This window comes from Melanostigma gelatinosum (genome assembly GCF_949748355.1).
Source record: "Melanostigma gelatinosum genome assembly, chromosome: 12".
NCBI lineage: Eukaryota > Metazoa > Chordata > Actinopteri > Perciformes > Zoarcidae > Melanostigma > Melanostigma gelatinosum.
In genome coordinates this window covers 22,336,133-22,350,748 of record NC_136645.1, presented here as the reverse complement: position 1 = coordinate 22,350,748, position 14,616 = coordinate 22,336,133, and the positions used below count along the sequence as shown (strand labels likewise).

At 46.1% G+C, this 14,616-nt stretch overlaps 2 protein-coding genes across 5 annotated transcripts in view; one reads left to right on the top strand and one right to left on the bottom strand.

Annotated features, from left to right (window-relative positions):
• Positions 1–587: 587 nt before the first annotated feature.
• Positions 588–3,616, top strand: epcam (epithelial cell adhesion molecule). Its single transcript, XM_079279756.1, has 9 exons — positions 588–963; positions 1,671–1,772; positions 1,870–2,131; positions 2,257–2,322; positions 2,429–2,495; positions 2,614–2,712; positions 2,815–3,012; positions 3,106–3,150; positions 3,237–3,616. The coding sequence occupies exons 1-9, from the start codon at positions 906–908 to the stop codon at positions 3,258–3,260; spliced, it is 921 nt and encodes a 306-aa protein (XP_079135882.1). The 5' UTR covers positions 588–905; the 3' UTR covers positions 3,261–3,616.
• Positions 3,617–4,822: 1,206 nt separating this feature from the next.
• The window catches only part of plekhh2 (pleckstrin homology domain containing, family H (with MyTH4 domain) member 2), a 25,552-nt gene continuing 15,758 nt past the window's right edge, over positions 4,823–14,616 (bottom strand). For all 4 annotated transcript variants that reach the window (XM_079280600.1, XM_079280602.1, XM_079280603.1 and 1 more), the window contains exons 13-30: positions 14,391–14,504; positions 14,202–14,288; positions 13,958–14,116; positions 13,779–13,859; positions 13,267–13,446; positions 12,956–13,064; positions 12,300–12,412; positions 12,010–12,189; positions 11,553–11,650; positions 10,640–10,817; positions 9,356–9,511; positions 9,158–9,255; positions 8,922–9,063; positions 8,617–8,753; positions 8,209–8,338; positions 7,250–7,336; positions 6,860–7,009; positions 4,823–6,082 (exon numbers count right to left, since the gene is read on the bottom strand). In XM_079280600.1, coding sequence (XP_079136726.1) covers positions 5,897–6,082; positions 6,860–7,009; positions 7,250–7,336; positions 8,209–8,338; positions 8,617–8,753; positions 8,922–9,063; positions 9,158–9,255; positions 9,356–9,511; positions 10,640–10,817; positions 11,553–11,650; positions 12,010–12,189; positions 12,300–12,412; positions 12,956–13,064; positions 13,267–13,446; positions 13,779–13,859; positions 13,958–14,116; positions 14,202–14,288; positions 14,391–14,504 — 2,385 coding nt within the window. In that variant the 3' untranslated portion in view covers positions 4,823–5,896. The remainder of the gene's footprint in view (positions 6,083–6,859; positions 7,010–7,249; positions 7,337–8,208; positions 8,339–8,616; positions 8,754–8,921; positions 9,064–9,157; positions 9,256–9,355; positions 9,512–10,639; positions 10,818–11,552; positions 11,651–12,009; positions 12,190–12,299; positions 12,413–12,955; positions 13,065–13,266; positions 13,447–13,778; positions 13,860–13,957; positions 14,117–14,201; positions 14,289–14,390; positions 14,505–14,616) is intronic.

The window sequence follows — 14,616 nt, the reverse complement described above, 5'->3', positions numbered from 1 at the left end:
GGGATATATATATGAATATCATTACAAAAGTCTAGTGTAAAACTATATGGTGTAAACTGTCTCAAGTGATATCTATATAATGATCCTACAGGCATATTGCAATGATACAATAAAGGCCTTTACATATAAAATTACACTATTAGCTGCGATACTTAACATCCTGCAGAAATATCACAACAATTCTTCTTGTCGTATAAAGGTCACTACAAGCCACACACTATACAGACAGAAGACAGTGTTAATCTAGGCAGAGTATTGCCTGTAAAATATTAACCACAAAATAATTTTTGTATGTTGATAAGCTGAAAGAATAAAATATGTCAACAGAGAGCGAGAGAGAGAGAGAGAGAGAGAGAGAGAGAGAGAGAGAGAGAGAGAGAGAGAGAGAGAGAGAGAGAGAGAGAGAGAGAGAGAGAGAGAGAGAGAGAGAGAGAGAGAGAGAGAGAGAGAGAGAGAGAGAGAGAGAGAGAGAGAGACCAAATATGGTCACACCGGAGAAAAGGTGCGCTTGACGAACCACCCCCGTCAAATTGGAGTGACGTCAATAGACTAGTTGTCCTATAAATTTACTTCATAACCGCTCTTGTGTCAGTTGGACAACAACCATCAAAAGGGATATAATCAACAGCCAGCTGTGTTACTTCACTTTGGTGGCGCTCGTGCTCCAGTTTCAAAGTCGTTACCTTTGTGTTTGTGTGCGCACGCGCACTCGTTGAGTCTCTCTACCTCAAACAGGTTCGACCGCCGGGACACACCTGCAGGGAGAAAGAGGAAGCCTTGTTTTCCCCCGAACGCCATTCTTTACTCTATCTTTGACCTCTGTGGACGGCGGAGGGACAGAAAGCTGACGGTTTTGTTTTGTTCTGTTCTCAACAAGTCGTTTTTTGGTTTGATTAGTTTTCATCATGAAAATGTGGATTGCTCTCGTTCTCGTCGCCTTCGCGACAGGCGCCTCAGCTAACTGTAAGTAGTTTGATTTATTCAACTTTATTGGTCTTAAAAAAAAAACTTTCAACGCAGTTCGCGCTGACGCCTCGCCTAAATGTCATTCTGTGCTATTTTCCATTTTCAAGTGCGTTTTCTTGGCGCTTTTTGTAAGCTTTAGTGAAAAATTGATGTTTCAATTTTGCTTTTTAATGCCGTGTATTTCAACAGGAACACTTCTCTCACTTTAAGTGTAACGTCTGGTCGCATAACGTGACTTATTTGCAGTAGAGGTGGACAAATAAAACCCCAGTATAAGGTGTTTGTCAAGCGCATGTCGTTGTCGGGTGGGGGTTGGGAGGATCTGTTCCGCTCTCAGGGGACTCGGCCTGTTTGGAGGAACCAACGCCCAGGTGTAAACCTGCTAGTCTACCTGCTGTCCCCCCCCTCCCCCCTTATAGGGCCGTATAACCGACAATACAATAAATCCTTCACAGCCCGGTGTACACCAAGCCTATTTGGGGTCGTTCCTCTCGTCTCACTATGGGGGCCTCTGGCCACTACAGTTGTGCATTGTGCGACACTGTAGTGCTGATAAAAGTGGAGCCAGTAGATATTTGAAACATTGAGTGATATTTAACTTGACATGCACGCAAATTACTTAGTTATTTTCAGGGGTCGCTTACATAATTAGATATTGATAACCCTAACCCTCCTTTTACTTTTACTTTTTTTTTTTTTTTTAGGTGCATGTGAAACTATGAAGTGGGCTACCTGTGACTTGACTCCATGCGTTTGTACCGTTCTGGTCGGCGACGGCGTGAAACAAACGCTGAACTGCGAGGCATGTAAGTAAAACCTGCATGTTGTGATCAAGCCTGTGTAGGTTTTTCTTCGCTTTTGCAGGTTGCTCACGATTTGGCTCCCCTCCCCCTCCCCCATCAGTGGTCCCCAAGTGCTTCCTGATGAAGGCTGAGATGTACCGAGCTAAAAAGGGCCTGAGCACTCGCACAATAGGAGGAAAGCCGGTGGAGACGGCCTTCGTGGACAACGACGGCATCTATGACCCGGATTGCGAGACCGACGGCAAGTTCAGGGCCAAGCAGTGCAACAACACGGAGGAGTGCTGGTGCGTCAACAGCGCTGGAGTCCGTCGTACCGACAAGGAGGGCAAGGATCTCAAGTGCCCCAAGCTGGTGGAGACCTAGTGAGTGTTGTCCTCATCATCATCATCATCATCATCATCGGCGTGGATGATCAGTGTCAATGTTCGGGCGCTGAATGTTAACCCTTTGTCTCCTTGTTTGTTTTGCCCCCCCCTCCCCCATCCAGCTGGGTTCGTCTTCAGCTGAAACACAAACCGTTGACAACTCCATTGAAAACCGAAAACCTGAAGGCGTGAGTACTTTTAACAGCCCCCATTTCAAATGAATAAAAATCAAGCATCGTTGACTTCTGGGTTTCGATATGCCACAATTGTGATTTCTTATTTTTCCTAATGCAGTGCCATTTCCGATGCCATGAACAAACGTTACAAGAACTTTAAGAAGGACTTGGTGGAAAAGGTCGAGGTGAGTCTCCAGTTTAAAAAAAAAATAACAATAATTCAACAACGCATGTTTTAATGTATGTTAGAACGGCATGACAAAAGTACCTGACTAACACAGCGTCCTGTCTGTTGTGCCGCAGTACGACGCAAAGTCCCGCACGATTGTGGTGGATGTGAAGAAGGCAATGGGAGACCGCCTGAGTGACCTGACCCAGATGGCCTACTACATGGAGAAAGATGTGTGTATTTTTGTTTCTTTCTCTCAGTTGTTTAAATCCTGTATAATGCTTGAAGAGAGGCCCCGGTGACTGACCCCTGTTATTGTTTCGGCTCCCCTGCAGGTGAAGGTGCTGCCCCTGTTCAGGAACCAGGATCAGTTCATGCCCAATGTGGACGGCCAGAAGGTGGAGATGGAGAACATCCTGGTGTACTACGTGGACGAGGAGAACCCGACCTTCACCATGAAGCACCTGTCGGGCGGCATCATCGCCGTCATCGTGGTGGTGGTGCTGGCCGTGATCGCCGGCCTGCTGGTCCTGGTGAGTGCTTTTATCCAAATGTCTGCCGCTTAAGCGCCGATTTAGGGTTATCAGTACGTGTCCTAATTTAGTTTTGTTTGTTTTTTGGTGCAGTTCTTTGCCAGAAGGCGACAGAATCAGAGATACAGCAAAACCCAGGTGAGATGATCTTCCTGTGACTCCCAACTATGAGTTACATTTTGCACCATGGAATGTGTTTAATAATAATTTTTGTGTTCCTTCAGCAAAGAGAACTGGAGACCATGTAAAGTCTTCATTGCAGCGGGAGTCTATGAAGACCATTATGGAATAACTTTTTTCTGCAGTGGGAGGTGTGCCATTTCTTTTTCTTTTTTTACTTGAGGAATACAGATTGTAACAATGAACTTGCTTTTTTTTGTGTTGGCACAGCTGGTACCGCCATTTATTTATAAATCGTGTCAAGTCTTAATGCATCGTCCACCTATATGCCATAAAGAACTGCTTTTGGAAACGTGCCTGGCACATGCCGCTTTTTAATGTCAACGCGTCGAGTGGTCTAAAATCCGCGTTGTAGATTGTACAGTTTCCTACCTACTACTGTGTGTTTTGTCTAAATGTTTATAATAAAATCTTTTTAAAGACACTGATGTGGTGCAGTGTTGTTCTTTGTTTCTGTCAAGGTTTGTCTGGTCACGATGGAAAAGTACAGCGGATCATGAGGGGGGGGGGGGGAACTATTTTAGTCCTAATGATCACATTGTTCTGCTGATACTTAAAAGTCAATGCAAACACATGGTGTGTGTGTCATGATGGTTACAGTACATGGCAGTCTCGCACACAAGATGGCCGCCAGGTTTCCTACCCAGATGAGTTTGTTTTGAATGGGTGTGGCAGCCCTGTTTTGAGTGAGTCACTGTCATGGCATTGCTTTTTTCTTTGAATAGAACTTTTAATCTGCTTTTCACAGCTCAACGCTGATTTCTTCTCCACCTGCATGAATCCAGAGGAAGAGTTTTCAGCTCTGACTTGCAGACAGAGTTCCTTGCTGTATGACAGCACCTGTTTACTGTAGAGGGAGGTTTCCTTTTTTCTTTTTTTTTTCTTTTTTTAAATAAAAGCTTAACCTCCTGAAATTGCATTGTGTGGAACCTGTCAGTCAGGTTCCAGCTCATTCAGGCCAGCATTATGTGAAGGACCAATGCTGAGTTTAAAGGCGGCCTTTATTCTAACAGAGTGAAGACTGCAAGTTGGGAATTTGCTGTGTGGCAATGAACAAAAGTGCCAGCGGGTTAAAAAAAAATAACTGGGGGGGTCAGTGTGTGTGCTCCAGCTGAAGGTGGCACGTTGCAGTCCCTGTTTAACCCTCTGTCACAGTGAAACCCCACTGGAGGGACAGTCTTTGTTTTTCCCAAGCGACACGAAGGCATCGGTGACGGAACAGACTGTTTTCAAATGTTGTGCTGTACTTTTGAATGCACTTATTGTAGATCCTTGTGATTGGCGAAACATGTACGTACACTTCCTCTTTCATTATTCTCCATTTCTATGGTTTCGATAAGCCAGTTACTAGCCAGTCATTCTCTAATCATTTGTCTAGGTTCTCTTGCCTCACCTAGTTCCCCCCCCCTCCTCCCTCACACTTCATCTCCACAGGGACAAAAGCATGCCTAACTAGTTCAGACAGGTTGGGTATCGGATGTCCTCCCTCCCCCTCTATTCTGTGAAAGACTGCAGGAATGAGGCGTGTCAGGGACCTGTTGCAGGTATCAACGAGTCAGTCACATGACGAGGCTGGGCCGGCATGGATTGTTTTTATTGAAAACACATTTGACACTCTGTGAAACCTGTAGCCTTGTTCCTGTAGTTTTAGTTTATTTGAGCATTGTACAATAATTACAAGACATATTCCAATTTATATGACAAATAAATACAACACCTCACTGTCCAGGCTGGGGATAATACTGGCAGGGGAATTCCACCCTTCTTAAGTACCTTATGTAAAAAACACAAAAAAAGGCCTCCTGTTCCAGTTTCTTTAGATTACATGGGTTACTACATCTGATCCTGTTCTTTAAAACTCCATGCCAGGTAAACGGAGAAGTCACCAACCTGTTGCCTCAACATCTGCCACATCCACTTCCTCTAAATCAACTTCTGCCAAAATCACGTGCCGCTGCAAAAGGCTTCCGGTATTTGTGCATGATTAAAGTTCCACCGCTCTGCTGTTCAGTAACTAAGAGCACATGGGGTCCAAACTGGCACACAAAACGCTCAGTGTCCTATTTGGCCATTTCTGTAAAGATGGCACGAACAGAACGTCTTTTCTTTCCTGTCCCACCTGCATTGAAACTGAAGAGAATTACAACAAAAAAAAAAGAATCTGAGAATGAACCGGACCGTGAGATTGATTTTGTTTTCTCTCGTCTTCACGTCTATTGCATTGCGAAGCGGGATGCGAACATTTTCACTGAGTGTTCTTCAGCTGCGGTCTTGCCTGCTGCTTTCATCACACTGCTCCGTATCCTTCATTACACAACAACATCGAACCCTGTGAGGGGTTTTGGTGCCCTACAGGAGGACAAAGACACAAAAACACCCTCTTAATTATTCCTGAACAAAGCCTCATCGCCTCTTCTACACCGTGCATGACTGTGGAAAACAATAACTTTACTTCAAAGGGCAGCTCTACAAAAAAGGGAAAATGTGCCGCACAGCACGGATCGATTATTGAGACATTAGCGAGACATCAGAAGTCGGTCAATAAATAGTGTCTACAGGATCGGACTGACAAGAAAGAGGAGCTGCGTGACGTTGGAATCAGGCCGAGTGCGGCCGTGAATGAGTCCTTCATCTTTCAAATTGAGATTAGGTAAAAGGCAGCTCAGCTCAGTGAAGATTTCTCAGAGTTTGAGTTGCCATGCCGTCACAGCAGCGTGGGGGTCTTGCTGGGGCGTCCTAGCGCCGGCGGGGACTTGCTCCTCGGCTCTTTGCTCTTCAGACTGACGGGCTGCGCCACCATCAGGGCCGGGGCGGAGAGGTGGTGGGCGGCGGCCTTCTGCTGATGAGCACTGTTGACGTAACCGGAGACGAGGAGGGTGATCTCTCTTATCTGTTGGCGAAACACAACGAGAGAGGGGATGAGAGACGGAGACTCCGCTGAGAAATCCTTAATGTGGTCGGTTTCAGCCGAAGAGATGCGACATAGCGATGGCAGGAAAGCGCCAGGAATTATTGAAGATTTTCACTTGAATTAACGTGTCTGTTAAGTCACCATCTATGGAAGAAGGAGGCAACACGTGGTGATTGAGGAACTCCATCACTCAATCGTCATCGTGACGTCACCTATTGGTTTGTGGACAGCGGTTATCAAGCCTCAAGTTTGGCAATTCGGCCATCTGAACGGAAGTTACCATATGCGGAGGAGTGACGCCAGGTAGGCTCTGGTAGGCTCAGTGACTGTTCAATCACAAGGTAGCCCCGCCCTAAAGCAAACCCTGCTTTATGGTCAGTTTGACTCTAAATGGACCATCATTTACGAAATGAACATCATGCTGTGTTGAAGACGACTTAAAGCTGGAGATTGAGACCATAAACGAGAAACGTGCACATACGCATCACATGAAGTTTAACTTTGGTGAACTGTGACCGGCGAAGTCGGATTCTCAACCAATAGCAAACAAGTGTGTGGTTGACCCCACTTGGCACCGCCCACATTCAGCAGGAACTCCTCTGCTTTCAAGCATGTGTTGCACAAAGCTGACAGACATGTTTGTAATATTGTGTTGTGTGATTTGAATGTGTTCTTGTTTCATGCAAAACAGATCCAGCGAAACTGCATCAAACCAGCATGAGGAGGGAGAAACGATGAGGTTCATCTCTCACTCACCTTTGAGGCGGCGGTCGCAAACAGGTGTTTCTCCGTGGGTTTGTCTTTGCCGGCGTTGCCGCCGACGCTCTGTCCGACAACCAGCATGAAGTCCTGCTTGCAGCCCCCAAACGTCATCAGGTTCTTGTACGAGTGGGACGCCAGCGGCTTCTGAACACACAGACATTTGACATGAAGAGGGCGGAGCACAACGCGGAAACTAAATGTAGATTTTTTGAGCATTCCATTTATTTAAACCGGATGCGTGCTAGCTTCTTAGAGCTTACGAAATAAACCACTGCATCGCTATGCTCAGCATCCAAACACCACGCATCAAATGAGTCCGTTTGATGTCAGTGACGGTATCACGCCTGGACAGTTGCAGGCGGGTCTAACACCAGAGATGCTTACGACAGAGTTGTGCTCCAGAACGCTGATACCGTCTTCATGCACCGCCAGCCAAACGCGTGCACCCTGCTCTGGAGAGGGAGTGATGGACTAAAACCAGAAAGAGATAAATCCCTGATTCAATTTCATAATATACCACAATAAGATATATTGAGAGCAAGCAGTATGCAACACAATCATATTTCAATGTCACTGTCCTTGATCCTCACCGACCAGGGGACACATGAAGTGGACTGCATGCTGTACGGATGTTCGTGCACTAAACTATTTACAAGCACATCATTGAATCCTCCCACAGCCGGTACTTTCCGGCGCTGTGAACACACCACCAACAAGCTGCCACATCACTGACATCACTGTATGATTAGTCAGTGACCAAAACAAAAATGGAACCCCCCCCCCCCGTGTGTGAGTGCAGCACGGACGGTCTTTGTTGACGCTGTGTCAGCGAGGTGCTAATTACCGTCCGACGCTGGTGTTGTTTTCAACCTTGTGAGCAAATCGGCGTGAGTCATCATGAGAAAATGTGGTGCTGGAGACACCTGTTGTCGCGGGGACTACAAAACAAAGGAGGTTTGTAGTCCTTATTATCCAGCTGTCTGTCTGTGGAGTCACCAAACTTAAGAGATGTGTAGTTGAGATCAAAATGAAGGTTGTGTTGGAAGATGGGTGTGGTCCGGACAAGGGGTCAGTAAGTGTGTGTGTGTGTGTGGGGGGGGGGGGGTCGTACAGAAGCAAGCCCCCAGGAAGAGCGCCGGGCTTTGAAGCAATCGTGGTCAAACTGTGGAATGACAACTTTTTTTGTTTGTTTGTTGGAAGATCACATTAAAGATGCATAAACTCTGACAGTTACTTTGTTGTTATTTGGGGATTGACAAATAACCTTAATGAACAAGAGATTACTGTACACACACACACACACACACACACAGACACACACACACACACACACAGACACACACCTCTGCTTCAAATAATTTGGCACCAAAGAAAGGCCACTTCCTGGCAACGGTCAGGTAGATCCTCACACACTCAGAGGAACTTCGACCTCTGAGGGAGGCCCAGCGGGCGGAGAGGCGCTGCAGCAGTTGCCTGAGTGGAGGGGGGGGTGCACAACAGTGTTCATATTGAAATTGGAAACTTCAGAGTAGAATCAAACTATTTTCCACTGAGGTCTGACCGGATTGGATTTGTTTGAATGATGAAAAATGATTGCTGTGTGTTTAGGAGTGTGACAGGAAACAACTTCCTGTGATTGAAACCTACACTTCATGATGGTGACAACAGATTGTGACATTATAACTGAGCTCACAGACAACATCACATTAAATTGCCATGTAAAAGAGCCAGCCTTCAGTGTGTGCTGGTACCTGAGCTGCTCCTCAGTCGTGGTCCTGCGGTAATGTTTCGGGTAGAATCTGTCCAGGACCTGCTTCAGGGTTTGGGTCGACTTGGTCTGGGCTGGTCCAGGAGCAGAGAAGGGACGCTCAAAGTCCCCAAACTCCACCTGAACACAGACACAGTGAGTGTTACACTGGATTCTTCTTTTTTTAAAGGTGGGGTCTGGTCTAACAAACAATAATATGTGAAATATGTGTCACTGTTTCAGTGACGTATCCCATTAAAGGACATATTGTAAACATTTAAAAGAAAAAAAAAGAAGTAGCTTTCAGACCTGGGCCAGCAGGGCAGCCATCTCCAGAGCCAGCTCCTTGTTGACAGGGAAGTGTCCCGCGACGATGGCCTCATTCGTCTGATAAGCCAGCAGCAACCTCTCCCTCTCTGACTCCCCCCTGACCTGGAGAGAGAAGTACAGCCTGCGGATGGAAAGGTACGGACAGAGGTGGTAAAACATTGTGAAAAAGAAGCAAAGAGAGGATGAGGGAGGGAAGCGGCTGGGTCCTTCTCTACCTGCTCTTGTAGGTGAGGCGGACCGTCCTGGTGTTTTCAGACTTGCCAGTGTGCTGCTCTTTAGAGGCCTGCTCCCATTTGGAGATGATGTCACAAATCTGCGGGCGGCATGGAGGCGACAGATTATCGCTAAGTGTCAGGAAACCAAGGCTGCCTGTATCTTAAAGAAAGCAACCATGGCATGGACAGAAGGTGCACCTTGATGCCTCCTTGGAGGCAGTGCTCCAGCTCTCGTCCGGTGGGGTCGTCGGTGTACAAGCTGAAACCAGATAAAGCCGTTTTCCTGATGCCGGTGTCCTGATTGAGGCGGCACTGGAACTCGTCCACTGTGGTCGAAGCATCGAAGCTCACCACCTATGGGAATGCAATTTAGTCAGTTAAGCTCCTTTTGTTTTTTTAAACTTAGACACAGTGGTGCTTTAAGCTAAATGCTAACGTCAGCACACTAAAATGCTCACCGTGACAATGCTAACATGTTGAAGTTCAGCAGGAAAAAGGAAGCATTGTTACTGTCATCTCAACATGGACAAGAAGCAGCTCTGCATGGCTGTACTGAGCCATACTTGTACTTTGAGCTAAACTCTAACAACGGCAAGCTAACATGCTCAATGCTAACATGCTCAATGCTAACATGCTAAAGTTTAGCAGATAAAAGGAAGCATTCTTCATCCCAGAAGAAGTAGCTGTGTGGCTTTCCTTACTTGATTTTGAACTCGTCGCTTAGTTCATTTAATCGACCGATCTGTAAAACTGAGTTTTTACACTATGAATCACACAAAAGCATCACTTTGATTTGTGTGTTGACCAGATATGTGCTTGTAAGTTTCTTTTAAATAAGTCATTCAGGATGAAAAACCCTAAAAACGACGAATCGAACTAAATAAATCTCAGTCGAACGACACCATAACGACCGATTAGTCGACTAATCGGCTTGGAGGGGGATAGCCCTAATGCTAACGTGTGCTATTAGCACCAGACACACACTACAGCTGGGGCTGATGGGAATCTTAGGAGCTTTGCAGGCCAAAGTATTGCATCTGAAGACCAACAACATGATTACAGTTCAACCTGAAGGGATACTACGACATGTAATGGAAATCATGTCGCAATGTTTCCTCTGTTATTGTATTTCAGTCAGCCAAGTCCTGAAGCAGATTTACATGAGCCCAGAGCTGATACTAGGCTGTGGTGTCATCACTTCCAGCAAGTATACAGCGAGAGAGAGAGACAGGGAGTGACAAAAACAAACACTCCCTCAAGAGAAACCTTGACTCAGAACGTACAGGTAGATAGGACGAGCACGAGTATGACATGCACATGAAACACACAGCGACTCTTTACGGTGGACCGGTTTATGTGTAAACTGTGCGTGACTTGAGGCTGATGTGATAAATGAAGCAGCGAGAGCCAAACTGAACTGGCTTTGAAGGAGCCACGGCTGTTATCATTGTTCTCTATCTTTCTGTGCTGGTGTATTACTACCTGGTAGGTGTTGTTGAGGAAGTGGACAGGGACGCTGAATGGCAGGGAGTGATGATAGGGATTCCTCAGTAGGATGGACAGGATCTCCATGCGGGACGGCCTGACCTGCCTCTCGCCCTTCTGCTGGGTCCGCTCCATGGAGCGCTGGCAGTAGATGGCATACTTACCCACCTCCGTCCTGAGGATGCAGTGGTACAGAAGTGGTGCGCACATCAAGGACAAACACATACCGTCAATCTGAACGTGTTCATTTCGAACTCATCGTTCAGTTCATTTTATCGACCGATCTGTAAAACTGAGTTTTTACACGATGAATCACACAAAAGCAGCACTTTGATTTGTGTGTTGACCAGACATGTGAGTTGTAAGTTTCTCTTAAATAAGCCATTCAGGATGAAAAACCCTAAAAACGACTAATCGAACTGTGATCGTTGATAATAATCAATCCAGTTATTGCACTTAACTGAAGTATATAAACTGAGTTCAAGTTCATTTAGCCGTCACTACATCCCTGGAGGGAAGCTGCCTGCCACACAGACTGTCGTACAGCATGATTTACTAACTGACTGTAAAAGGCTGGCTCCATGATAATGCCATGTCAGCATTATCTCATTATAGAAGGGAAGACAACTCGGGCCAAGCACCGAATTCATTTTAGTCGACCGACAGAATGTGAATTGATAATTTGTTCGACAATTGATTGATTTGGTTTTTGGTAATTTTTCAGGGAAAAACCTCGAAACATTCTCTGGTTCCAGGCTCTCACGTGTGAGGGTTTCTCTGCTCGGTGCAAATTACATCTTGAACAAAACAAGACATGGGTTCTGGGAAACCAACGAACATTTTATAAATATAATTGAACTAATGAGAAAATGACATTAATTATGAGTGAAAATAACTAGTGTTTTCTCACCTGGAGTCTCCGTGTCTTTTGAGGTGAACCTGGAGCAGCCAGAGGAACGGATGCTGAGGCAGAAACAGTCCGACACACAGGGCTAGAAACTGCCAACCCTAAAGAATGACGCACGAGCACGAGGTCAGAACAAGCGGTCACAAATATGAGACGGAGAATCAGCAACGAAAGAACCTGGAGCATCAGTGTGAGAGACGGACTGCAAAGCTGCAGCTTCTCCTTGTTGCATCTTTGTATATCTGGTTACAGGCTATGGGAGATCGGTTTTGAACTATGTCGCCTGAAATGATTTTGAACTGTTTGGAGTTGTGATGTTTTTTCTAAGCACCTGAAAAAAATGTTCTCAGTTAAACCCTGATGATTACACACTTTTTCAGACACCCTGCCCTTTCAAACGTCAGCGTTTTCCAGTAAGTAACACGAGCCACTGCTGCCACCGTGTGGCGAGAATGCAAACCTGCAGGGGACCCGGATGGCCGTGCGGCTGCCTCCTCCGGGTCTGCTTGATCAGCTGGCAGAAGAACTCGTTCTGCAGCTCGGGGTGGGCCAGGCACACCTGCAAAGCACTCTGGGCCAGCGAGACGTGGTAGTCGATGGCCGGAGCGTCGATGGCCACGTTGATGAAAAGCTGACAAGTCTGAGGAGAGACGAGGGTTTAAAAAGACAGACGAGATATCGCTCTCTGATTGTGGACAGAAGAAGGCATATCAATGCTGTGTGTGTGTGTGTGTGTGTGTGTGTGTGTACCTTAAAGAGTTTAACGGCCTCGGTCTGCAGAGCTTGTGAGGGCAGAGTGGTGAGAGGAGACAACAGGGCTTCCTTACTGAAACACAACATGGGATGTCTCCAGATCTGGGAGCCTGAGAGACAGAGAGAGAGACATTGCGGATCAATGGTGTGATGTAATATGATGTATGAAAAATATTTATTTAGAAAGTAAAAAAAAAAAAATGCAATCAGCTATTTATGAAAGTCCATTTTCGCAAATGTGATGAAAAAAAGGATCCTGTAAGTCATTATAACGAGGAACCGAAATAACGGCCGAGTATCTAAAAACAAGTTTGATGTGTTTTGGGATACGAAATCATAATTTCGAGATGAATCATTACAATTTGATTCTAAGTCATTATCTTGCGATACTAAGTCATCACTTCAAGATACTGCGTCATTAATTTGCAATATTAAGTCATTATTTTGAGAAGGTTTACCAAGTTATTATTTTATAATGTCATTAATAATATCCTACTCATTACAATCATTTATGGGATCTCTTTCTTTCCATCACAAGACTAAGTCTGATTTTTATTTTTTATTTCACTGACGCTTTTGGGCTTCCATAGGCTATGAACAAAACCCAATGAAAGACACAACAAACAATAAATTCATTCGTAAGAGACGTTTACTTGGATCTCCGTCCAGTTGGAAGAGTTTTCCCACCAGTTGTTCAAACTCAGTGCCGACTTTACCCACTGTGGTGCCCGCTGCCACCGACAGATGGTAGAGCCACGAATCCTACAGAGCGACACACAACAGCATCAGTGACACTCGAGGCACAGGACACCGACATTATGAGTTCCATCAGCTCTGTTCACACCCGTACATAGTCACATCCTTGCATTAGATTCATCAATAAAATTGTAGAGCAGAAAAATTGCAGCAATGACAAAAAATAGAAGAAGAAAAATAAATGATGAACTTCCGGAGCGACACTGACCTTTTGGTGGCGGGACTCGATGAGCAGGTAGGTGGGCCCTTGCTCTTGTGGATGGATGGCGAGGGTGAAAGGGGCCGTCTGTAAGCCCCGCCCACACGCCTTTAGGGCGTCACCGGAGTCCCTCGACCTGTCCACCTCCTCCACCCGGGCCTCCCACAGCCTAATCTGACCCAGGGGGAACTGAGAGCACACACCTCTGAACTAAAGCTCCTTCCTGATACAAAACCCGCTAGCGGGATTAAAAAGCAGGGTTTTTAAACACACCATTTATCGTAGCCAGAAGCTGTGAAAAAAACCGCCATTATCGTCAGATGTTCACGCTTACGAAGGTCCTTGAACACATTTAAGCTTAAAATGGTGATTTTAATAATTATAATAAAACATTTTATTCTACATGTCTCATTTAGAATCTTGCCAACAATAAAGTGTGAAAAAACAACATTTACCCGACCAGAGCGTCACAGTTCTGTCCCCACATCCTGCAAACCTTAAGATGTGATGTTGACTCTCACCTTGTCCTCCTGGCTGCGGAAATAATACACGGTTTTCCCAATCAGAGCGCACCAAACCCGCTTGGAGTAGCCGTGCTTCACCTGCCATGGAGCAAAGACACATTTCACTAAAGATGTAGGAATGTTTGTGAAACACCTTTTTTCATTCTTGGTAAAGTCGTCTGCGTTTGTCTGTGCACCTTGACGAGCAGTCCCTTCATGCCGGGGCGAGTATCGGGCTGGGTGAAGAGCGGACTGGCAGCCTTCACCCTGAGCACGCTCTGCAGCACCCGGAGCCACTCCTCCAGCAGGTTGGGGGAGTCGGCCTTCAGGTAGTACACGCGCTTCCCCGTCACGACCTGCGGCGCACACGGCGACAATGAGGGATGGGGAAAGAGGATGGGATAGTTCTGAGGGAGTAGATATCCGAGGATGGACATAAACCTGGAGGACTTGTTTTGCCTCTCCGCGGGCGATGCTGCTGGTGGCGTGGACCTCGATCTGACCCTGAGGTTTCCTGATCACGTCGCTCTGTGGGAACAGAACGGTAGATAAATGCCACCTTCAATAGCGAGACGCTAAAGAGATGAAAGACTAAAATATATGCAAGATGTAAAAGCGTATAAAACCCACGGGTGAGTTGTAGTAGAGCAGCTCTCCGTCTTTGAGGACGAACCAGCGTCTCTTCCACGTTTTCTTCCAGGTCTTCACCATTTTCAACAGGTAGCCGGACTTCTCCATCGGTTCCTGCAGAGACACGACGCAGTTCAGTTCTATGTAGTACGACATGAAATGTCCCCTCTTACCAGAGAGTTTCATCTCAAACAGATCGAGGTCGTCGTACTACTTCATTTAACTT